This window comes from Barbus barbus (genome assembly GCF_936440315.1).
Source record: "Barbus barbus genome assembly, chromosome: 26".
In the NCBI taxonomy this organism is placed as follows: domain Eukaryota; kingdom Metazoa; phylum Chordata; class Actinopteri; order Cypriniformes; family Cyprinidae; genus Barbus; species Barbus barbus.
The window spans coordinates 10,820,874-10,836,526 of NC_136754.1; the positions used below are offsets into that span (position 1 = coordinate 10,820,874).

The 15,653-nt window shown below is 36.8% G+C and overlaps 1 protein-coding gene across 5 annotated transcripts in view; it reads right to left on the minus strand.

The window, feature by feature from the left end:
• Positions 1-282: 282 nt before the first annotated feature.
• Positions 283-15,653, minus strand: part of LOC306846623 (ras GTPase-activating protein nGAP-like) — a 77,947-nt gene continuing 62,576 nt past the window's right edge. For 3 of the 5 annotated variants that reach the window (XM_079380111.1, XM_079380109.1, XM_079380113.1), the window contains 13 exons: positions 14,163-14,316; positions 13,401-13,499; positions 12,746-13,300; positions 12,514-12,658; positions 12,293-12,437; positions 10,844-11,080; positions 10,351-10,552; positions 8,411-8,610; positions 5,900-6,860; positions 5,683-5,814; positions 5,396-5,598; positions 4,337-4,424; positions 283-1,550 (listed from right to left, as the gene is read on the minus strand). In XM_079380111.1, coding sequence (XP_079236237.1) covers positions 1,383-1,550; positions 4,337-4,424; positions 5,396-5,598; positions 5,683-5,814; positions 5,900-6,860; positions 8,411-8,610; positions 10,351-10,552; positions 10,844-11,080; positions 12,293-12,437; positions 12,514-12,658; positions 12,746-13,300; positions 13,401-13,499; positions 14,163-14,316 — 3,289 coding nt within the window. In that variant the 3' untranslated portion in view covers positions 283-1,382. The remainder of the gene's footprint in view (positions 1,551-4,336; positions 4,425-5,395; positions 5,599-5,682; positions 5,815-5,899; positions 6,861-8,410; positions 8,611-10,350; positions 10,553-10,843; positions 11,081-12,292; positions 12,438-12,513; positions 12,659-12,745; positions 13,301-13,400; positions 13,500-14,162; positions 14,317-15,653) is intronic. The other 2 variants (XM_079380112.1, XM_079380110.1) reach the window with 1 other exon arrangement.

The window sequence follows — 15,653 nt, forward strand, 5'->3', positions numbered from 1 at the left end:
AATACAACTATTCATTGTTTGTCCAGTTTAGCTCAGGTTCATCAACTAATATTAATATATACAACTTTTCAACCTTAACTAAGATTAATAAATGTTTCATAACTACTTTTCATTGTTAGTTCATGTTAACTAATGTTAACGAATGAAACCTTATTGTAAAGTTCTACCAAATTATGTAATAAAAAAATAAATTCAACCATCTTTAATGGGAATGACTTTTCTTTTAGTAATGTGCCTGAATGGAAGCAGAAATGATAAATCAGGTCAAACACAGACAACATGATCAATGAGGCCACAATCCATCTTTATTCAATGCTCAGCTTTCAACTTTGAGACTGACCATCAAATATATCGCTACGAGAACAGCAAACATTGAGGAGTTCTGTGCCACAAAAGGTTAAAGGCATTGATGCTCATATGGACAGAGAGAGAACACTGTGGAAAAACAATGACTTTCAATAAAAGTAGCAGACAAACAATAAACAGGATCAGAAAGAGGGCAGTGAGGCTGTCTACAACAAGAGGGCAGTGAGACTGTAGATTGGTGGTTTCACAGCACTCTGGTCAGATACATAAAACACATATAGGGCAAAAAAAAGTTAAGCTGGGTTGAGTGCCAGTAAAACCGCTTACATCTGTCAAAATAAAAATGAAGTTCAATTAATTCAGTTAGGTAATTCAGTTCAATATTTGAATTTATTAAACCCACTGCTTCAGTTATATTTTTAGTAAAATTAACGAACGCGTATTTCAATTTATTAAATATCATGTTCTAGATTTGTTGTAATCGAACTGTGGCTGGCTTAATTGTGTCCTTTTAGTCAACTAAAAACACTTTTTGCAAGATGATAAAAAAAAAAAAATTAGAAAACTTGTGTTAGAAAACTGAATGCATAAAATTGCCTTTCATCCATCTCTGCCTGTCAGATTCTGCAACTTGAGGACATTTACAACTACGGCCGATACCTATGTGCTTTTCTTCATATTTTCTTTTAAAACAATTCTATTTTAAGATATGTACATCTCCTTCATATATCTTAGGCAATAATTAAAAATCTGTTTTCAATCTTAAATCTGCATTTATGCATAAATCAGTATTTAAAAAAAAACACAAACTCACTGACTCAGAACCGGAGCTACACTTTACTCTCCCACGCAATTTCAAAACACACCTCTGCAGTAGCATTTCTGTACAGAACCAATATTAGATAACGTTTATATACATTAATAACCAGACATTCCTTGCAATCGCATGTATACAGTAGTCAGTCAGTTTAGGCATGTAGTCTAAGTACTCAGTCCGTGTTGAACTCCACCAATCGGTGCTGGTGATCTGTCTGGGAGCACCAATCGGCACGGCTCATCAAGTCCATGAGCACCAATCAGCAGCTGCTGTTCTTGAACTCTCCGTTTTCAGTGATGGAGAGCTTGGTGGGGTTGGTGGGTGACAGGCCGTTGCGGAGGTTGTGCATGCTGTATCGCTCTTTGACCTGAGTGAGGGCACTCATCAGCCGAGAGTTAGCTGCATCCAGGGAGCTGATCCTCTTCTCCTGCAAGAGAGTGAAGCACATTAAAATTTCTGATTCTGATATATTTTTATTTTTAACAGGAATATTCAAGATTACATGTTACAGCCTATTCTTGGCAATTTAGCAGCAGAAACAGCTCACATTTTTGTTCAAACATTTATAATAATTATATTATAAATATAACATACAAATAAATAGTTTATTATATTATATAATATACACACAATTATCATAATAAATATACAATTTTATGTATAATACAATATGTGAGTGTGTGTAAAAAATATAATATTATATATATAAAACGGTTAATTTATTATTATATTATTAATATGTATTACATCAAATGTATTATTATTATTAATTCTACTTTTAATTTTATTATTATTAAAGGTAGGATTGCTTTTTCAGGTGAATTAACTTGAAATTACATTTAACCATGAATATTCCTTTTATAAAAATAATATAGTAAACAAATGATGTTGTCCAAAAGGGATAATGGTGGACATAGATGGTGAAACTTAACGTGTTAGCAAAAAAAGTGATAAATAAAAGGTAAATAAAACAATTAAAAAGAATACAAGTCATGTTTTATCATGTATATTTTTCAACAAAATATAACCAAATCAACTCATTTCATAATTTCATAATGAAGATAATTAAAAAAAGTAAAGTAATAGCTGATGTGAATAGGGGCTATTAATAATTTGTGCCAGTCTGACAGCGGTCAGGCAAGTGAACGATCACATGTGCTACAAGCACATGCACACAAAAGAGCAAGTTTGTAAGGACAGCAAAAAACAGGACAACTGAAAACCTGTATAAGCAACAGATGCAGACAAAAACCAGACATGAGAGACCATCATTACACTATAAAGTAATTATCTGCAGAGGGCTTGTGGAGTGCACACATACTGACTACAGTGCTGGGAGTTTGGCAGCATGGGCAATAAGGAAGTGACTAGGCAAAAATAATGAGGGGAGAAAAGAAAAAAAAATACAGCAGCCCAAGCTACAGCTCACAGACACCAGGTAGTAAATCTGCTAAGAGAGATCCCTATCAACACACATTCCTCAATAGCATCACGCTAAACATCAGGAAGACACTCTGACAGCTTTTAAATGTGTGAAAAGCGTGAACATTTCCCAACACGAGGAGAATTTTTAAAGTAAAATGACAAAACAGGTTATGACTGAAATGTTTAAGTATGCAAATGTATTTAAGTATCTAGTTTAAAGGTAAAGTGTGCAATTTCTATGCCACTAATGACGTCACGAACAGTTACAGTACTTTTCAGTTCCTGATTAGAAATCCCACAAACTTTCTATAAGATGAACTGTTACTACAATCACTAATATTTTATATATATATATATATATATATATATATATATATATATATATATATATATATATATATATATATATATATATATTAAATACTAATTAAAAGTAAAATCCACCCAAAAATTACAATTCTGTCATTATTTACACACTCATATCGTTTTAAAAGAGTATCTTCTGTGGACAGTAAAACAACAACACCGCCACTATTTTGAAGAATGTTGGTAGCCACACAGTTTTGGTTCTCATTGACTTCCACTGTATGCACAAAAACAATGGAAGTCAATAGGAACCGTTTGGATAACACCATTCTTCAAAATATATTCTTCTGTTTTCCTTAGAGAAAAAAAAAAAAGAAAAAAAAGCACAAACAGGTTTGGAACAGCATGAGAGTAAATGATGACAGATTCTTCATTTTTGGGTGGATAATCCTTTTAAATATCTAATAAATACTTAAATATTAATAAAATAAATTACATTTAAAGCGAATATATGCATAATATGTAACATCAATAACATAAATCACGTTATACAGTCAAACCAAAAATTGTTCAAACACCAGATATCATTTTTGATATTTTTTTTACTAGTGGGTGGAGGACACTATAGTTCAATTATGTAAGGGAGGACAGCCAAAATAAAGTAAACGGACATATTATACCCAATAATTATTCATACAGTGGACTACCAGTAAAAACTGAAAACAATTTGGGACCAGAAATTATCCACACACTTTGACCTAATCATGTTTTGCTTAAGTGTTTTTCTTTAATTGTTAATGCAACCTTTTTTACACCACAGACTGAACAAAATTAAGCATTGCTTGGTGTCTGAATAAATTTTGGTTTGACTGTAGATAAATGTATACATTTCTAGTTAAAATTAATATTAAGTTAGCTTACGTTTCGCATCCTATATCCCATTCAATCATTAGTTTTTTTATATAAATAAAATAATATGTATTAATACATTCTTGTTTATTATACATTTTTGTTATAGTGATCTCTGTGCAATTTAGATTTTAACACGTCTTTTAACACTGAACATCTATACACTTCACATTTAACCTTCGTTTTATTTATCATTTGAAGTGGAGAGAAACAAAATAGTTTAGAGGACTGAGTGTTGCAAAGGTTCAGGCCAGGCATGGGTGTTGGATCGGGGTGCGCTTACATAAGCCTAGCTGCTCTGCAGGAGCAGAACTGTCTGCTTGTACTTGCCTGCTGGTATTACCTCAGTTCCATTAGCGACCTGGAATTCAGTAGGACACAGTAACAATGAGCCAGTCAGCAGCCTGTTTGCTTTAATACCATCTGAGGTTTAGCAGGGAGTTCAAAGCATACCACTGTGCAGTGCACACAGGCCAGCTCCTCACAACCAAACAGTTGACTAAGATGATCTCCAAACTCTTACTCAAGTTCCCTTGCATTTATCATGCTGGTTAATATGGTCGTCTGCAATACCTGTGCATCGATTATCTTCTGTTTGGCATCTATAACCGCTTGCATCTCTGCATGGTCTCTCTTCAGTTCTTCCTCCACGGCCATCAGCCTGTGAGCCACAAATGACACAAAGCCTTGTCAGATTTCACATGGTTCTGGATTATCAAATAGTTTCAACATTGCAGATTTGGTTGTTTAAGTTGGATAGTTTCGTTTTTGTACAAATGAAAAGAAAAAAGTAATGTTTTAGTATAGGGACTAGTGTAAATCTACAATGATTATCGTTTCACACTCTTTACCGAGCATTTGCACAAAAGCACACAGGAGCGTTTGAAAGCTGCGTCTATCAGCAGATCCCTAATATATCTACACATAGACTGAGCCGCTGACAGATACCGGCTTTCAAACACTCCTGTGGGCTTCTGTGTGAGCGCTCAGTAAAGAGTGTGAAGCGATGATCATTGTAGCCAACCAGTGTCATATCTGTTGAGTGCGTGAATACAATGGCCAATCAGCAGTGTTTAAGAATCAGCTCAACAGCCCTCAAATGTTAGCAGGAAATGGATGTTTTTTAAATTTCAGTACTGACTGATACCGAAGTCTATACTTTTGACAACACTAATAGAGACCAATTCTCACTATTAACTAGATGCTTATTAGCATGCCTATTATTAACATACTGGCTGTTTTTTTTTAGCACTTATGAAGCACATGTTCTGCAGGACCATATTCTACATCCCTAATCCTACCCAATACCTAAACTTAATAACTACCTTACTAACTACTAATAAGCAGCAAATTAGGAGTTTATTGAGGCAAAAGTCATAGTTAATAGTTTGTTAATATTGAGAATTGGACCTTAAAATAAAGTGTGACCAGAAAACAATTACTTCAAACTTAAATGCATTAGTACCTTAAGAAGACACAAAACAGACTTTTTACACAATTTTATTGTTAATCAGAAAATGAACAGATATAAAAGGATTTTACTAAATATTTAGACTGTATTTTGAAGTTTGCAACCAAAAGTATAAGATGTTCACTCCTTTATATATACTGTAAATTTGGTCATACACTCACCTGCAGATAATACTCTTCATCTGGCTGTCTTTCTCCTCTTGTTGTCTGTGCAGACGGTCCTCACTGTCCTCCAGTCGAGCCTTGTATTCCAAGAGCAGCTTCTGCATCTGCTGTTCCTGTGCCAGCAGTCGCCTCTCATATTCCTCCAGTCGCCGACTAGACACCCGCAGACGCTCCTTCAGTTTTGAGATTTCCTGTTCGTACTTCAGAGAAAAAGAGTAGAACCTTTTAATACCTTATATAGTGATTATCTAATGCATATTTGCTGCAATTTCTCCTTTTTTTACCTTCTCTACATGTTTAGCATCATCTTTGCTTGGTCCTTCCTCTTCCTCATCTTCATACTGGCCGTTATTGAGGACCCATGCTGCCGTTCGCTCCACCGGGGACATGGTGACTGACTCTACAGGAGACTGTACCTTATGGACACATGCAAAGAAAGCATTATTTGGGTTCAAACATGTCTGGATAAAACAAACTCTCTTTCTTCATCTCGGTCTTTACCTGTTTGGTCCCTCGTCCTCCTGGAACCGAACTGTCTCTAGAGCACGTGGACTGCTGTCTGGATCTCTCATCGCTTTGCTGCATGGGTTCAGTGATGACGCTGCTGCTGCTACGCAGGGAAGTGCTGTGAGGAAGCGATCTTGGAGTTCGTACTCCTGCGTTTCCTGCCACCAACCCCACTCCTCGACTCTGTTGCTCCACCTTCACGATATGTGCTGTACCTGTGCTGCTCTGCCTCGGAACCGCCACAACCTGGGCTCCCGAGTGCTGGTCTGCCAGGGGAGGGTGCCAGCGTGCTGTGGGAGGAGGCGTTTCTTGTCCCTGGATGCTTTTGCGGCCGAGTTCTTCCTCCACGCTGCTGGTGGAGGGCATCCGTGCTCTGGGAGTAGCTCCCCGGCCACCTGACGCACTGGGACTGGCACTCCGAGAGCTGCATGTGCTCAGGTTCTCCGAGCTGGAGTCTGGCTGCAGGGACTGGGCGGAGTGCGTGGACTGGGTTGAGTGCGTGGACTGTGCGTGCAGGTTACTGAGGTGGTAAACAGGGTTTTGGAAAGACAGCGGTTGCAGGCTACGCTGCTGGCTGAGGGAGGGGTGTATAGGGCGCCGCACTTGCGGGGCACTTTGCGGCAAGTTGTCTCTTAGTTGGGGACCTTTCGGATGGATGGGGGGCTGGTGTAGGTGTGGAGGTGGGACAGGGCCGATGGAGGCCTGAGAGCCCACTCTGCCTAATCTAGGTGGGGCTTCGTTGAGAGAGTTAGGACCCGGATGCCCCTGTGCCAGGTAAGAGTCCTGCAGGTCCATTAGAGATATACTGCGTCCATTTGGCAGTGGACTGTCTCGCTCCTCTTTGTCAGAAAAGCTCATGCTGTGAGTGGAGGACTGCTGACCCAATAAAGGATGCTTCCCTCGGACCAAGGCCTCCATGTGCTCCTGGACAGGAGATTTGATGCTCCTCATTTCACTGAGGAACAAGATACAGAAGAATGAATATATGAGAATAATGCAATAATAATATTGCACATTTTATTTTAATGGTCCAATTAAAGTCTCAGTGGTTTTGGAAAGTTACTTGTGCTAATGTAATGTTGATTCATACTTTGGTGTTACAATGCATTGTAGTCTATCCTTGTCCGATACCGACTGACCTTCTCAGAGAAATATAAGTAGGTTTGTCAGCCATCTGTTCTGAAGCCTTTTTAAAAGTTACGATGAAACATACGTTGGGACAGATCTTTTATTCTGTAGTGTGATGTTCATCTCAGTGAAATGGATTACCCCCCAAAAAATTTCAATTCATCCATTATTGACTGGATAGACAAGTTCTAAATGCAATCTTTGGAGAAGTGTGGTATGTGTCACGAATGAGATAGCATGAAATGGAAACTCACCCTATCTACCTTCTAAACGCACAATCTATTGTGAATGATTCATCCATGCATCTGTTTCTTTCTTTTGTCCTTTTAATTTGTGAACCTGGACCACAAAACCAGTCTCAAGTCGCTGGGGTATATTTGTAGCAGTAGTCAACAATACATTGTGTGGGTCAAAATTATAAATTTTTCTTTGATGCCAAAAAATCATTAGGATATTAAGTAAAGATCATGTTCCATGAAGAAATTTTGTAAATTTCCTACCGTAAATATATCAAAACTTAATTTTTGATTAGAAATATGCATTGCTAAGTACTTCATTTAGACAACTTTTACTTTACTTGACCCTCTAACTCTAGCACTCTTTATTATAATTTTAATTTATATGTTTTTATAAAAAAAAATAAAAAAATAAAAAATAAAATAATAATAATAATCTGTACTGTGTTAGGCTAACCAAGACTTGTAATAGCACTTGCACGTTGTTGCTCTTTTTTTGGTTTTGATTGCTTCTTATGTCCTCATTTGTAAGTCGCTTTGGATAAAAGCACCTGCTAAATGACTAAATAAATAAATAAATAAATAAATAAACTTTAAAGGCAATTTTCTCTATATTTTTTATTTATTTTGCACCCTCAGATTACAGATTTTAAAATAGTTGTATCTTGGCCAAATATTGAAGATGTATAAATCTCAATTTCGTAAAACTGACACTTATGACTGCTTTTGCGGTCCAAGGTCACATTTATCATTAAAATTGTCATAACTTAATCTTCTGGTGAAATGATAAGAGTTCCCACCCTAAATTTTTTATCTTTTCAATAACCTGCTTCACTCAGATGTACGTCACAATAAAGAAGAAAAGATCTGTCGCTACTTCCATTACATCAAATCTTTAACCAGAAATGGCCCTTCAAACTTGGCACTTTCACAATACACAATTTCACAATTCTTCTCCTTTTAGAAACGCACCACGTTAGATCTTGTGGATGAGTGAGTAACTACTATAATTTTGGTATAACAAACAAATAATTTCAGTCTGTTCCTCGCACAAGCTTAGTTATGGCTTTAGGTGATTTAGAATGTAGCACAAGAGTCATACATGAAGTAAAAGAAATGATAAAATCCAGCAATGTCCTACCTGTCTGCTGGGTCTTCAAATATTCTCTGCAGTCCTGAGGACACACTCCCACTGATGTCATGAGCGGAGCTGTGGTCCTGGAAGCGCCTGAGCTGCTGCTGGATGGGGGTGGGGCTGGACAGCGAGCGGGTGATATCGCCAAGTATACGCGGCAGGGGCCCCAGTTTGGCCACCGTCGCCTGCAGGAAGGAATTGTCACCCTGGGTTGGCGCGTAACCACATTATGGACCACAGAGGGCAACCACATGGAGCCCGAGAATTTGAGGGTGCAGATGGCAGATTGGTGGGTTGGCAGGACGTTTTTTTTGGTTGGTCGAGATAGTAGGCACCATAATGCATTGGTGGTAGGACAGCGTAACCATGGAGACACAGTGTGTCGGACAGGAAAGGGTGGAATGGATAGTGGCATGGGTAAACAGAGGAGAAAACAAAAGGAAAAAAGTCAAATTAGGGATAAATAAAAGAAAAATCAAACACATGCTTCTATAAAAATGACAAAAGCGGTTGCAAAAACAACAAACAAGGTAAAAATGGTCAAATGCAGGCCATGCACCAAACAACAACAGAAGGTTATGTCTAAGACGAGATAAAAGAAAGGTTGAGATGAATTAACTCATGGCAGGAAACAAAAATATTGTGCAGGGAGGTTTTAAATCGCAGTCAAAACAAAACCATGCTCCAGACGCAACAGGTCAGCAAGGGTTAGGGGAAGGGTGTGAATGCGCTGTGTCCAATGCCATTAAACAGACTGTTTCAGATTTAGGGACATTAACCTTGGCTAACTTAACCTAAACAATGAGTTATGACATTAACACTGCAAACAAGAGCAAAGCTTTTTTTGTCAGACACCGTTGTTTAACAGTACTGCAATGTCAGGTTGAACATTTGAAATCTGCTAGAACTTTACAATGTTTAGTGGGGATCAAGCATTACTGACATGAAGCACACAGTTCAACAGAAGACATTTGCAGCAATACCTCTGAGGTATGAAATGTGCCATTCTTGATTACTACTTATATGTGCACTCAGTATTTTTTTCGTTTATGTTGAGTAGCATTCATGTTTGCTGGTCGCGTAAGTACTAGGGCTGGGTTTTGACACAAACTTCACGATTCGATTCGGTTATGCTTTACAAGCTTGCAATTAAATTCTGATTCGATATCAATTATTTTTTAGATATATAGGCTATCATGTACAGTACATGACATTTTCAAGGAAAAAAAATCTCCCAACTTAATGCTGTAAAATATACTTGAGAGGCAGTTGGTACTAGATTACTATAACATTGAAGGTTAAAATTCTAATACTAAAATAAACTAAAAGTTAACTTTAAATTACATAATTATATTTCTACTCTATTTTAACATTTGAAATATAAACATTTAAATGGTGGCTGTCATAGAAACTTGGTGGATTTATTCAAACTTAAATACTGAAGAACAGTAAAAATTGTAATGATTATGTTATATGGTGCAGATATTTAGCACGTTCTTAACGTTCTTTGAATATTGTAATAAAATGCACAGAATTTAAAAACACAAAGTTTACTGCGATTTATTGGATGTGATGCACGCTACAATCTTCTATTCAATAACTGAAAACAGGTTAGACTAATTGATTCTTGGAATTTAAGAATCTATACTATTTTGTAAAAAGAATAGATTCAAATTGAGAAATAAATTTTTTTCCCAGCCCTGGTATTTACTATTTTTTTCTGTCAAGCGTTAAAAAAAAAAAAAAAAAAAAAAAAAATACTGAGTGCAAGATGTTTACATTACATCTCTTGTAGGCAGGTGCATTTTTACACCCCCCACTGTCACGCTTCTTGAACAAATTGAAGCTCAGCTGTTGTAAATCTCTGTAAAACCAGACATTAGCCTACGGTAGATTTTGTTCTAAGAGGTATTGTTGCAGTATAATGGTTTGGAGGGTTTCTGTACCTTGTCCAGCTGAGACACCACCTCCCACAGTAGTGAGTGTAGCACTGACAGCTCACGGCCCAGGTCAATGTAGCCCTCAAAGCCCGGGGTGTTGGAGATAGTCTCTAGATTTGAGATTTCGAGCAGAAAACGGGTCATACCAGCCCACTCGTGTTCCACAAAGTCATTCATGAAGGCCATGTACTCCTCTTTATTACCGAATCTGATGTAACAGAGAATATGAAATGCATAAGAAATTCAAAAGTACTGAGAGACACTGAAGTTTCATGATTAACACACTGCATTAACACACAAGAATATTCCAATATCAATACATAACATTAAATGAGAATTTTGCCATACACTGTTTTGTAAGTGTCACCTGATTTTCATAACAAAATGAAGCCATTTTGACTCAAATTCCCATTTTCACATTCAAAATCTGAAACTATTTCATATTATGAATTTTATGAAGTAATCACTGTGTACTGCATGAAGAGTGTTCCTGACATACTTGGCAAAGTTAGCGAGATTCTGGATGACTTTGGCAATGAGGGTGAGTGTTCGAGAGGTACGGTCGTCTGGGTATTCCTGCATGAGACTGAAGAGTGAAGGGGACATGATGGCAGGGCACAGGAAACGCAGGAAGAGCGATGCGCTAATCAGGCGCTGACTGATATCCTGCTTCCCTCGAGCATGACACTGCTGCTTCCATGATGCAAACACCTCCTTCAGTTCCCGTGGAAACACACTGACCAGAGCACAGCAGCAAGTTAGGATGGAACTAATGCAATTACAAGCATGAGCATATGAACAAACTACAAACAAAAATGAAATTGTATTTCTAGTTACCAGTGGAAACATTGTGAACTGCATAAATGTATACTGCTGTTCAAAACTTTTGGGTCGGCAATATTCTTTATGTTTTTGAAAGATGTTTCTTATGCTCGCAAAGTCGGTAAATATTATTACAATTTAAATAAGTTTTATTTTATTTTATTCTAATATATTTTAAAATTTAATTTATTCCTGTGATGGTAAAAAAAAAAATTCAGAAGCCATTACATGATCCTTAAGAAACCAGTATTTGCTATTATTATCAATGTTGAAATATTAATATTTTTGAAGAAACCATGATACATGTTTTTCAGGATAAAGCTCATAGGAACACATAAGAGTCTATTTGAAATGGAAATTTTGTACATTATATGTTATAACTATCTTCATAATTGCCACTTTATTAAACTAATTATTATTTTGATCAATTTAGTGCATCCTTGCTGAATAAAAGTAATTTCTTAAAAAAATAAAAAATAAAAAAAAACATGTGTGACCCTGGACCACAAAACCAGTCTCACGTCGCTGGGGTATATTTGTAGCAATAGCCAAAAATACATTGTATGGGTCAAAATTATAAATTTTTCTTTTATGCCAAAAAGCATTAGGATAAAGATCATGTTCCATGAATATATTTAGTAAATTTCCTACCGTAAATATATTACAACTTAATTTTTGATTAGTAATATGCATTGCTAAGAACTTCAGTTCGACGACTTTAGGAGATTTTCTCAATATTTAAATTTTTTTGCACCCTCAGATTCCAGATTTTCAAATAGTTGTATCTCGTAAAATTTACACTTATGACTGGTTTTGTGATCCAGGGTCACATATATATATATATATACACACATGTTCCTGACCCCAAACGTTTGAATGATAGTGTAAATCTGAATTTATAACCATGATCTGGGAAAAAAAAAAGACTTTTCCCAATTGATCAATTTCTGAAGAAGAATTTAAAAAAAACATTTTATGGAGATTGCGCACAAGAAAATCACATTTTTTAATTAGCATGAACCCAACATATTTTCTTTACTATGTTTCTGTTGTTATTCAAGCTTATACTTAGCTACTATCGAAGTTTATGAGTTATAAGTTCAAAGAATAAAAAAAAAAAACTTACCAGTAAGAGTTGATGATCTTGCAGAAGGCCAGCTCACAGCACATCTTCAGGTTACTTTGGTGCTCTGGAAGCTCATTGCTGGAGCACTTTGATGGGTCTACTTCACAATTTTCATCTGACTCATAAAGGGCTTTAATAAACTCTCCTACACAGCAAACACAAACATATAAGTAAAGGGCTACACACGCTTCTTAATATACCAAGGTAAACGTTTAACTTACCTAGTGCATCATGTAGGTACTTCTGTCCCACCAATTTGAGGTATTCTTCAATGGCTTTGGTGGCTAGCGTGTTTTCCCTAAAGATCAGCACGTCATGATCAGCACAGCGATCCACCTCTGACATCACCAGATCCGTTAGGAAGTCCTAATAAAGAAAGTTCAATCAACTTCTAGTCATAAACAAGTGATTTATAGCTAATTTAAGGTACTGAGATCTCAATTGGCATCGTACCTTCGCCCGTCCCGTGCTCTGCAGTATGTGCACGAGCGCACTGGCCATCTCCTCTTTGTTCTTCACGCTGATGACAGGCTCCAATACAGAGCACAACATGGTATAGTTATTGGTCACAAACTCCGCAAACTCTTTGTATTGCTCCATGGGCAGGATGGAGACAGTCTGGAAGCGAGATTTGATACGGATGGAGGGGCCTCCACCTTTGGTTTTGCTGGTGGTGGGGGTGCTGACCGGATACCACTTCTCCACAAACTGCCTTCCCATTACTCCCTGCACTGGTATGTTCACCAGGCCCACATAGTTGTTTTTGTCCTTTTTCTTTTTCTTGTCCACATCACGATAGATGTGTACAGTGATGCTCTTAATGGACGGAACGCCGGAAAACTCAAAGTGTTCTCCCCAGAACAGGCAGTCAGAGCGGGTTTTGCTGGTGGTGCGGGCGTACAGCACATCATCCAGACACAGCTCACAGAAATACTTCTTTTTCGGTGGCAGATCTTTGGCCTCGATGATCCACAAACGGAGGACGTTTTCCGCTCGTCGGCAGTTGTCCTGATGATGGAATGACAGATTGAACCACAGCAGCTCATTTTAAGTATAAAACAAGCATGTATGATTTTGCATTGATTATAAAAAAGCATCTTATGGGCACCTTATTAGGCTGCACGGTTCTCTTGAGGTTCTCCATCCATTTGTCCCGTTCAGCAGCAGAGGAGCAGCTGAAGCACTTACTTCCACCTGAGTATGCCACCTACATGAAGAGGGGGAGAAATTCAGCAATTCATTCATTTAATCCAAATGTTATAAATAACTGAACTGCATCTAATATAACCCCCTTGTGATGTCAAGATAGTTACACCATAGTAAAACGTTTGGGGCTGGTAAGATTTTTATTTATTTTTTCTGAAAGAAATGTCTATTTATGTTCAGCAAGGACATATAAAATTTATCAAAAGCAAGAATAAAAACATTTTATTTCTATTTCAAATAAATTATGTTCTTTTGAACTTTCTATTCATCAAAGAATCCTGACAAAAATTGATTGTTTTGCAAAAAAATCTTAAAATAGCACACATATTTTCAACATTAATAATGATAAGAAATGTGTCTTGAGAACCAAATTGGCATACTTGAATGATTTCTAAAGGAATCTGTGACATTAAAGACTGAAGTAATGGCTGCTAAAAATTTTGCTTTGCCATCACAGGAATAAATTACATTGAAACACTTAGCTTACATTGTAAAAATGTCTCACAATATTACCGTTTTAATGCATTTTTCATCAAATAAATGCTGTCTTGGAAAGCATAAAATACTTCTTTTGAATCAAAAATCTTACCCAGCCAAACTTGAATGGTAGTCTACATATAAATGTGAATGTGATGGGAATAATGCTAAGAGGTGAAGTTTGTACCTCAAAGCAGAAGTCTTGTCCTAGAATGCTGCTGTGTAAAGGTTTGATGTAGACATCCTCCTCCATACTCAGCTCCAGTGCTTCAACAGCACTGCCTGGACTCAGCAAAGACTCATGGGAACAGGACTCCTTCAATTTGGGCAGGCCTCGTGACCTACAACAGCACACAGAAATACAGAAACTTTAACTCAATTACTTAAGACTCAGCCAGATCATTTAGTAATAATTACATCCTGTCTTCCGATTCTGATATTTCAGTCTCCTTCCTCACTGGCTACACAGTGTCCTCAGCCACAGGAGATTTCATATGCAAATGAGAACTTTGACAAATATGAAACTCCTATGAATCGTTTCAGTAAAAGAAAAAATAAATGACAGTGTATGGCCACAAGGAGGCAGTCAAAAGTAAGAGAATGAGTGTTTTAGATAAAAACAATAATTTCATTATATATACACACAATAATAAATTTCTACATCTTTATCATAATTAAAACATTATTTATTATATAATATGTCATGCAACAAATTCCAGAATCTCACTGTTTCCTGAAAGAAAGTTTATACCTACGAAAAACAACTAAAGATCCACTCGAAGGAGTATCCCAAGAGCATATCAGGATATTAACACATTCCTGAAATGAAACGAAGACTCCAATCCAATAGTTTTCACTTCATTTTTTTGGTGCAGACGTAGAGCTACTTCACCGTAGCTCAGGTGAGGTTAAAAAGGACGCAGAAAAGCTGATGTGACAAACAAGAAAGAGGGCTGGCCAATGCAAAGTCCCCGTGAGAATGTTACCATGGGGACCGCCCTATGAGGAGCTGAGGAGCGAGGGATGAGTTGACTACACAAACATCTTAAACACTTCCACACACACACACACACACACACACACCCCTACACTTCAAACCTGAACAACTGCCACACTTGCACAACATCCACACCTTGACATTACTCACATGGTTGGGTTTTGGTTAATAAGAATTCAGTCTTAAGATGAGACCAGAAGAAAAAATACAGGCATATCACACACACACACACACACACACACACACACACACACACATACATACATACACACCCACACACACACACATATTACTGTTCTACTGTGTTTTTGAAAGTAGTATTTTATGCTCAACAAGGCTGCATTTATTTGATCAAAAACAGTAAAAACAACTGTAACATTGTGAAATATTATTACAATTTAAAATAACTTTTCTCTTTAAATATATCATAAAAGGTTAATTTAAAATATTAAATATTGTCTCAAATTTAAAATATTTTAAATTAACCTTACTGTGATGGAACTCCATTACAGTCTTCAGTGTCACATGATCCTTCAGAAATTATTCTAACATGCTCATTTGCTGCTCAAGAACAAATTCTTAAAAACTTGCTTTGTTTCTTACGCTAAAAACAATTGTGCTGCTTAATATTAATAATGTTTCAATAGAAATCTTTTATAACATTATAAATGTTTTTTATAA